Source organism: Lolium rigidum, chromosome 6 (assembly GCF_022539505.1).
Source record: "Lolium rigidum isolate FL_2022 chromosome 6, APGP_CSIRO_Lrig_0.1, whole genome shotgun sequence".
Classification (NCBI taxonomy): domain Eukaryota; kingdom Viridiplantae; phylum Streptophyta; class Magnoliopsida; order Poales; family Poaceae; genus Lolium; species Lolium rigidum.
In genome coordinates this window covers 12878685-12888658 of record NC_061513.1, presented here as the reverse complement: position 1 = coordinate 12888658, position 9974 = coordinate 12878685, and the positions used below count along the sequence as shown (strand labels likewise).

The 9974-nt window shown below is 45.4% G+C and overlaps 1 protein-coding gene across 1 annotated transcript; it reads right to left on the bottom strand.

The window, feature by feature from the left end:
- Positions 1-800: 800 nt before the first annotated feature.
- LOC124662182 (wall-associated receptor kinase 2-like) lies at positions 801-6269 on the bottom strand. The gene is made up of 3 exons (XM_047200057.1): positions 5354-6269; positions 2195-2356; positions 801-1823 (listed from the first exon to the last, which is right to left on the bottom strand). Exons 1-3 carry the CDS (start codon positions 6267-6269, stop codon positions 841-843), a joined length of 2061 nt encoding a protein of 686 aa, XP_047056013.1. The 3' UTR covers positions 801-840.
- Positions 6270-9974: the final 3705 nt, after the last annotated feature.

Here is a 9974-nt window from a genome sequence, read left to right as displayed (position 1 = left end):
AGGCCTGAACTCAAAATTCAGAAGAGAGACCAAGAGGCGCAGCGTTCTACAATCAATAAGTGTGACATTCTCTACACGCTGCATTTCTGTTTCTTCCCCTTTTATTCATAATCCAAACACAAACGTACCATGGCTATCGCCTGGACCTGACTGAATCATGCCATCCCACCACTCAGCGTATGAAACATACCTGAAAATGCTAACAAACTAAGTGTCTAACTGACGACTGACACTAGCTAAGTCTGACGAAACTGAAGACGAAAGCGGGCTCGCTTAGTCAAGAAAACTAGGCTGCAAAGGCTAATAATAAAATTTCTTATAGAAGTTTCAGAATGCTGCAAAGGCTGAACCATGTCTTCTACTGAAGAAAACCTGAGCAGAGAACAATACTGCTCACATCTATGAATAAAGGTAAGAGTTCGTCTAGACTTCAGGATTCAGGGGAATTATGAATAGATTTGAAAAGAGGTCACAACACCTCTGTCCACGAATATGGAGATAGAGATCGGGAAAGGTGCTCTCTAGGATTCCATCCATCCTAAAATAGTAGACGCGATTGACACCTTCTCGTCAACGAAACATAATTTCGGCTGATAGGAATTAATTTCTGCATCTGCTCAGATCAAACAGACACGACTACTGATATGCTTGAACCAAGGGTGCCTATCCTGCTTCTCACGACAGCAATAATCACAGTACACACTTAGGCCACATAAACATAAGTTCTCATACATATTTTCTAGCAATAATCACACAGTTCTCATACACTTAGGCCACCAAATATAATAACAATTGGCATACAAGTTGTTCAGACTCACGCCCACTTTGGTGACACTTGACTCACACCTGGTGGGTTCGAGTAAATGCGACAAGTTGTTCTGCAACTTCTGTCATTGTCGGCCTTTGATCAACCTCAAGTTCAAGACATTTGATAGCAAGCTCTGCCAGGTTTTGAAGAAGGTCCTCAGCTCCCTCCGCGATCTCCGTGTCAAATAGCTCGGTTGATTTTTTCCCCTTCTTGTGATTCTCAAGGAAACTATTCACTAAGGTGTTATTGTCACGATGAGTGGCCTTCTTCCTACTAATGAGCTCTAGGATCACCACTCCAAAACTGTATACATCACTTTTTGCGGTCAGCAAGCCTGATTGCATGTACACTGGATCCATATAAGTTCTATCACCGATGATTGAAGCAGCATGTTCGTTGTCTCTTGCAATCAATCTGGATATACCAAAGTCTGATATTTTGGGCACAAACTTATCATCGAGGAGAATATTTGCTGGCTTAACATCACCATGCAGGATAACCGTGTTGGCTTGTGAATGCATATAAGCTAGACCCTGTGCTGCTTCTGCAAGAATATTAATCCGCGCATCCAAGCCAAGAGGCTTCTTCTCCCCACCATGAAGAATGTCATCCATGCTTCCTTGTGATATGAACTCGTACACTAGCATGGGGGTGTCCACTTCTAGGCAACAACCTATGAGCCTAACGATGTTCTTGTGGATAACTTTAGACTGGATGATGACTTCATTTGCAAATTGGCTAGACTCCATATGATTGCCACTAATTGGTTTCTTTACAGCGACCGGTACACCATCGACAAGACCTTTGTAAACTTCACCAAAGCCACCTTTTCCAATTATATTGCTAGATTTCAAGATTTGTGTGAGGTCATTTTTTTTGAAAAGCTTTATAATACTAGCTTTTTCTAATGTAGGACCACCATTCTTTCTGTATAACTCATGCCTCATCCGCCTCTCTTTGCGGATGATGATGACGAATGATAGGAATGCCAAGAGAAGAATACCACCTACTACACCTACATGGACAAAGAAACAAAGTTCACTAGTTAATTCGAATTTGAATCTATTGACTGGCGAGGTAAGATTAAATCAGTGTCAAACCTCTCAGCTAAGTGTTATCTAATCATAAATAAATAAATAGAAAATTATTAAATATCATTCACTTTCAGACTTTTGATGACCAATTATCTTACATGAACCATTGACGTTGTACTTCAAAACTAATGAACCTTTGCACGACATAATCTAGGGATATTTTTGTGAAGACAATATAAATAAAGGGCTTTATTAGTATCGTCCAATCTGAGCATTGAATAAGATATGTTTTGGGAAACACAAAAACTAACAAATCGAATATATAAAAATGAAGTAAGTTATGTGATTGTACCTATGGAAATCTGTGCTGGCAATGGGAACTTAGGATTGCAGGATTCAGTATATGGGTTGGGGCTTGTATAACCCGCACGGCAGTCACATTTGTAGTCTCCGTCGATGTTCTTGCATTCACCGCGGCAAGAATAGTTTTCTGGACGTGCACATTCATCTATGTCTGTATCATGCAAGTTCACAGAAAGTATTCATCAGTACAGAGCAAACACCATAGCTCATACAAATAATAGTGTCTCCATTCCAGAGCAATGACATTCTAAACCTTAAGAAAAAACTAAAAAAATAAGAGTAACACTATACATGTTATAACTTATAAGAAGTATTTAGGGAAATAAAATCACGAGCGACATACGGTTAGGAAAATAAGCTAGAAACAATAACCGGCAACCTGGTGAATAATAAAGATTATTATTACATGATCCAAACATTTCCAGTGAGAAATCCTACACTTGTAACTTTGGGAATACTCAATCAATACTTACGGTCATTTATAACGAGTATTGACTAATTATTCTTTAGTTGTTCATACTCCCGGTTTATTAGACACACGCGTATTCCAAGGCAATCAAATTTGACCAACTTAATATTCGTTATATATATCACAAAAAATATTATTACAAACTTTACATGTTATACTTTCTAATGATAAATAAATTATGTTATATAATTCATATTGTATAGGTTAAATTAATGATCTAAGGACACGCATAAAACTAATAAACCGGTAATATTTTTCTGATTTTCTCTTTGTGCTTGCGACTTTCATTTGCATTATTTATATTTCTACGACTTATTGACAGTTTTGTTTCTTTATAGAAACTATAGCTCGATGGGAAAACTGCAACGAAGCACGTGCGCGGAGTGTATCCGTATCTCCATCGTCGATGGTAGCTGGAGATTCGGTGTCTCTGTGCGGCACTGGCAAGTGATTAGCAGCCTCCATGCCCTTTCGCGCTAGTAATCATCTAGGAGCCATAGGCTACTGTAGTGTAGGGGTTGACTTATCACTGCATTTGTCTCGTTCCTGGGAGAGCAGCAACGCGCCAGAATCTCGCCGTGCCACCGCTGGGATAGCACCAACAAGCCAAGAGCATCTCAGCGGCCCGTACAGCACCTGAGCTTGGGTGATGGAGGCATGCGTCCAACCTGTTCGAGTAATTGCCGGCATGTATTTGAGATTCAGCAGCTCAGTCAGTGGCAAACGTAGTTGGGGCATCTCCAACCGCGCGACCCAAACGGACGCGTTCGGCCGTCCATTTTGGGCCGTTTCGGTCGCAGCCGGACATGCGGACAACGCCCCACGTCCGCGTATCCGTTTGGGTCGCGCGCTGCGCCCAACGTGCAGACGCATCGCATAGGGCCAATTTAAACGAAATTTGAACAAAATGCGAATTTAAACGAAATTTCATTGAACATATGCCCTATTTTGGGCAAATTTGTACATAGCCCTATTTTGGACAAATAAAACTAACAAAAGAAGCCCCTATATGGGCTTTTAAATTTAAACAAATATAAAAACCCTCTATTAGGGTTTGGTCGGCGGCGCGGTGGCCGCCGTGCGCCGCCTAGCCCCCGTGGGCGTCGTCGGCGGCGACGTCGTCGTCGTGGACGCCGTCCCCGGGCGGCGACGCGCTGTCGTGGCTGGACCGCGCCGGGGACTCCGGCCACGGAGACCGCAGGGCCTCCTCCCACGGCGAGTGGGGGTCCGGAGCCACCCGAGGCTGCTCCTCCGCCGCCGAGATCATCAGGGCGGCGCGGAGGTCCGGGTCCTCCTCCGAGGACTCCGGCTTCGGCTCGAGGAGGAGAGGCGGCGGTTGCGGCAATGCCGCACCGCCGCGGGCGGCCTCTCCGATGTGGAGGCCGTGTTGGTTTCCTCCCGATGGCCGCAACGCCGGCGGACAACGGCGGCTGCTGCTCGCCTCGTCGTCGTTCGCTCCGGGAGCGAACCGTCGATTCGGGGCCATGGCGGCGGTTTGCTTGGGGAGTGGAGTGGGGACTGGAGTGGAGGGCCAGATCCCCTCCAGTCCCCATTTAATAGTCTCCCTGGTCACCGACAGGTGGGCCCAAGGGAGACGAGGCGACTCGGCGCGCGGACGCGAGCGGACGGCGCGTGCCATCCGCGGCCACGCAAACCTAGCCCAGATTTGGGCCGAGTTTGCGTCGTTCCGGACGCCGTGGCCGTCCGCTTTTGCGGTGCGTCCCCGCGCTGGGCCGCGTTTTTGTCCAGCTCGACCCAAACGGACGCGCGGGCGCGATTTGGATCGCGCGGTTGGAGATGCCCTTGTGATGGGTCACTGTGCTCACTTCATATGGAGAGATTCTTTCAGCTAGTCACGGGCTGAACATGGACACGCAGGACAAAAGTCAGAGCCGTACGATGTGCAGAGAACAGTGCCCTACGAGGCCCATGTGGATTGAAACCCGGCCATCATTAGCGACTCTGAAAGAAAACAAAACCGTGGAATGGGGCTGTGCTCCGGTGTTCCCCCTTGGCGAACACGTTCAGGTGGTAAACGTGCGTTTAGTTCGTGACCAGAAAATATGGATGATCCCATCCTAAAAGCCGAATATTTCTGAGAAAGGCTGGACCATATGATCCGTGAATTTCATGACTAATCTCACTAGCCGCCTAAGAATCCATGGTCGTCGACGCGACTCCGACACCTGCCACCGTCGTATGTGTGGCTCCCCAGCTCAGCGACGGCCACCATGCCACGGCGAGTGGTGGGCTTGCTTTTCCGCGTGGCTCCCCAGCTCGACATCGGCGGCCTCCAGGGCGCGGTAAGCAACGAGCTTGCTACGTCTGCGCCACACCCAGTCGAAGAAACGGCCTCGCTAAGTATGTGCGGGTAGTGACCTTGCTAGGCACGGGTAGGCGGCCGCCTGCTAGGTCCGGCCTCCACCACAAAGGGAAAAGGACCCGTTAATTACATATTAACCGGTGTGTTAATGGCATATTTATATTTTTCTATTAATCGTTAATTAAACATATTTTATCCCATCCTATCCCGTACATGTTTGCCCATGAATCAAACACACATGTTAAGTCAACCCACGAAGGGGTATCAGCAGATCCTAGCCGTCTAAATAGAACAAAGTTTAGAGGGGGGGACACCGGAGCAATAGCCCGTGGAATGAAGTTGCCAGTGGTACTTACCGGTGCATCCGTTGACAACATAGGGGTTGCCTTCATAGCCTTTGGTGCAGTTGCAGATGTAGCCAGGCCCATTCTTGGAGTTGAAGCACTCACTGTGGACACTCTTGCAGGCGTACCCCGGCGCCGAAGCTGCGGCGGCGCATGTCAGGGAGCCGTTCTCGCGGATGGCCCAGTCCAGCGACATGGGCATGCTGGTCTGGTTGACGTCCATGTGGAGGAGGTCGTCCTTCTTGAAGTTGTAGTAGCCCTTGTCGACGATGAAGGCGTAGTCGCAGGGGCAGAACTCCTGATCGGCATGCGACCAGATTGCAGTGTTCCTGAAGTTGACCACGTTGTCGGTGAGCCCTGGCGGGATGCCGACGCTGCAGCAGCCGATGCCGTTGCACGCGTCATCCTGCGGCTGGCCGGCGTCGTTGGCGACGGCCACGCACCCCGTGTAGAACTGGTAGTTGAAGCGCCCAGACTCGCCGCTCATGATGTAGGCGAAGGTGTTGCAGCCGAGGATGACGAGCTGGTTGAGGTCGCTAGAGAGGCGGTACACGCCTTCCGGGTTCACACCCACCCCACCGTTGAAAACCCCGGTTTGGTCGCCGGTGACGTTGAAGCACTGCCATGCCACCGGCAGCACCACCCGGACCTGGGGGTGCGGTGACAAAGACAGGCTCAGCACCTGTATGTCCTTGTCGGCGCCCGCCATGACCGGCACCGAGTTGTTGACGCAGGAGATCTCGAAGCCCTTGCGGAAGCAGTCCTTGCCGCCGTCCTTGCCGATGCCGAAGGGGTAGGGGATGCTGATGTTCCCACACCTATCCACACATCCCGGCATCAGGGTCAGGGTCGCCGCCACGGGGGCCGACATTGTGGCGACGAGCAGCGCCGGCAGCACAAGTCTCATCCACATTGATGAGCTTCCCATGGTTCCTCCACTAATTTGTTTGCGGACGGGCGAGCTAATCTCCTACCAGCAGCGTTCGCTTAAATACACAAATGAGAGTTGATGCCTGTACTGGCTACTACCTCTTGAACAGCGTTCGCTTAACTATTTTTTTTCTACGGAAATTAACAAGAGGCAGCTTTCTCCTAGCGCAATGTATCTCCAGCCACTTAGATGCTAATCAAGGATTAATCTAATCATAATTATGTATTTTCTCTAATCCATAATAAGTATTGTGGTTTTAGTTTTTAATCATGACACTTATTATGGATTGGAGTAAGTACAAGTTAGTCTCTTCGTTTTTTTTTACTTACCTGAGTTTTAGATTTAGTAAAAGTCATACTTTATCAAGTTTGACTAAATATTAAAAATATATCAACATGTTATATTATAAAATCTATGGCATTAGAATCGTTATAAACTGCATTTTCATAATATATGCATTTGGTATGATAGGTTATGATATTTTTTCTTTAATTTTGGACAAACTATATAAACCTTTACTTTACCTAAACTTAGAACGTGATCGTTGGATGTTGCGTAGGTAATGATTCAAAATGTCAGCTGTCGCGTAGGAGTATTTTTTGGCCGGAAAATAATACGGCGATCGATGGATGTTGCGTAGGTAATGGTTCAAAATGTCAACTTGTTGCATTTGCTTTTTTATACCACTTGTCCCTTAAAAATGTTCAGTTCACAACTTGTCATTATAAGATCTATTCTCTAGTCGTATTGCCTTGTCTATATGTGTCTTTCATTATACACATATAACATCACTCGTACAGTTTTGTAAGGAATGCGATACACAAGACAAGACAAGACAACGAGAAATTTTTGAGACATAAAACCACCCCTAAAGCCTTGGGAGTTTCTTCTCTCCAACACGTGAAGAATGACAAAGAACATAAGAGCAAGAACAAAGAAGTGAGACCAAAAGTAGTAGAATTGTTTTGATGATTGTATGTTATTATTGAATGGGCTGTCATCTCTCATTAATATATGAGGCAAATAAAAAATGTACAAGGAAAAAATTCGAATATCTGTCAAAAACTGTAACTCCAACGCGACAGGTGTACACCTGATCTCCGACATGGTGGCCACGTGAGGAAGAAGTTACTAGGAAGAGAAGAGATAAGGTGGTCCCCACGTGGTGGACACATTTCCGCACTAACCGTGCCCACGGTTACGCAGTAAGGAGCTGGTTCGGTTGTCAAGATGAGGTCACAGAGTTGCCGGACTCGTCTGTGGCATGTCCTCACCAGACGTGTTTCCTCGGACTTGTTTAGGGCATGTCCGGGCCTGCTTGGTATATCTAGCCCTTCTCGGGTTTTGTTGGATTATCAGGATAGACATGACCGGACTTGTGTACACTTGCCTGTCAGCATGGTAAACTAGGAGTACAACAACAAAACTAATAGGGGAGAACACACATTGTGAGATGCCTGCACTCATGCACCAACTCTACCCATGTATTCTGGGCCTTTCGATAGAACATGAAGATACCCAATTTAACTAGATGAAGGGTTTTTGGCACATTTGCACAATGAACCTTGTTGTATTGCTGAAGTGAGAAACTTTCCTCCACCAAACTAGCCGTGTATAGTGTATCAATAGATCCAGTCGTCTCTCTCCCTTCGCTCAAGTCATGTGCCTAGTCTCTCTCTATCTCTTCCGCAGATCTTTTCGTGGGTACTAAGATTTGGATATCATTATATCTCAGAATTTATCATTTATCCTTGCAAATCCCCTCTTCTTTCTTAAAATTTACCAATTCGTCTTAAACCGTAGAGTGCGACGCCACAGCAGAAGGAGAACAATCTCATGGCTTTGCGGGTGGCGACACCACTGCAAGGCGGTCGTGCATCCATTTAGCCTCAATCGCCGCCCAAGGACACTGCGCAGCCACGTCACCGGCTCATCAAATGGGTTAGCCATGGATACTTTCATACATTGTACACATATACAGGAGACAATGCGATCCCAAAGTACTTTTCGGGCAATTCGAGGATGCTATGATGTTCAATTAGTAAATTCTACTCCCTCCGGTTCAGTTTATAAGGCGTGCACATCGTTTAAGAAAAAATTTGACCATATATTTTGTCAACAAAATATGAGATATATACCACAAAAGTTATACTGTTGGATTCATATTCAAGAGAAATTTCTAACGGTATAATTTTTATAACATATAATTTATATTTTATTAACTAAATTAATGATCAAAGTTTTTCCTAGTCTCCGTGCATGCCTTATAAACTGAACCGGAGGGAGTACCAGATCTACTACTTTCATTTACTATCTAAAGGCCCAAAACAAATGGATGCAGCTGGTGCACAGGTTGGTCTGTTCCACTGTACGGTAGTATACACTAGCGGCCAAAGCAATTAATAGTACGTTCATCCGTTGAACTTGTCCGGGTATTAGCTAGTGATTGGCTGAATAATAATACGGCAATCGATGGATGCTGCGTAGCTAATGGTGGTGGTTCAAAATGTCAACTGTTTGCTCTTTGTCTTCAAGACCACTAGTCGTTAAAAAACGTTCAGTACAAAAATTTACAATTCAACTACTTCAGGGAAATGAACTTGCATCTTTCTCTAGGGAAATAAGACTTTGGAGGGAAATGAAACCGGCCGGTCTGGGATTTGAACCTAGGACGCAGAGTAGGGAAATCATATAATTTTTTTACTGGGCTAAGTGTCCGTTTGTTGATAACTATACCACGCCACATTTTTTGAGCTGAGAAGAAATCCAGCTTTTACTTCTTTGTCGTACGCTTACACTAGGCAAAGATTTCTTTGCCGTGCGTTTGTTAAAAACACTAGGCAAAGGATTGATTCGCCGTGCGTTTATTAAAAATACTAGGCAAAGGCATGCACGGCGATATCTTTTGTGCTTTGCTGTGTTCGGCAGCTTTGCCGTGTGCCTTGATACGGTTTTGCGGTCGATATTTTCCTTACCGTGCGCCCTGAGGGATCTTTCCCGTATACAGATCTTTGTCGTGCGTTTTCTTCATTCTTTGCCATGCCGTCATTCTTTGCCATGCAGTTTCGTGCCATCGCATTTTTTTGCCGTGCGCATGCACACGACAACGACGCGCCACACGGAAGTGCCTTTTTTTTCCGTAGTGATTTGTCTGGGCCTTCTGGGATTTAGCCAGACTGTGTAGGAAGAAAAAGATCAAATTTCCCGCAATTTTTCTAGAGCTATGCATGAGGGCTGCATGTGTATTTGTTAAGAAAGAACTCGTGATACAAACGCCAAAGAGCGCCAGGACCCATCCAAAGCCATATAGGCACCGTTCTACGGTTTTTGACATCAGCCCTGAAGTCAATGATCCACTAAACGTAAAAACCACAAAAACCAATGTAAACTCGAGCATAGGATACTACCTCCATCTCAAGACTTAAGACCTATATTTTTTCAGAAAGTCAAACGAAATATAGTTTGACTAAACTTTTTAAAAAAATTACAAATAAATATGATATTTTGTAGGTATCATATAAAAATATTATTTCATTATCTATCTAATGATATCGATTTTGTACTTTTCATGTTAATGATTTTTGATAAAAACTTAGTCAAACTTAACATTGTTTGATTTTCTAAAAAAATATAGGCCTTAAGCCTTGGGATGGAGGTAGTACATCACAAGTCGATTGAACAATAAATGCTACTCCCTCCTAC

Coding starts and splice junctions, on each gene's coding strand:
- LOC124662182 (XM_047200057.1), bottom strand. CDS start 6,269: ATGGGAAGCTCATCAATGTGGATGAGACTTGTGCTGCCGGCGCTGCTC. Junction 2,357..5,353: donor TGTTGTCAACGGATGCACCG/GTAAGTACCACT, acceptor TGCATGATACAG/ACATAGATGAATGTGCACGT. Junction 1,824..2,194: donor GCCAGCACAGATTTCCATAG/GTACAATCACAT, acceptor TTGTCCATGTAG/GTGTAGTAGGTGGTATTCTT.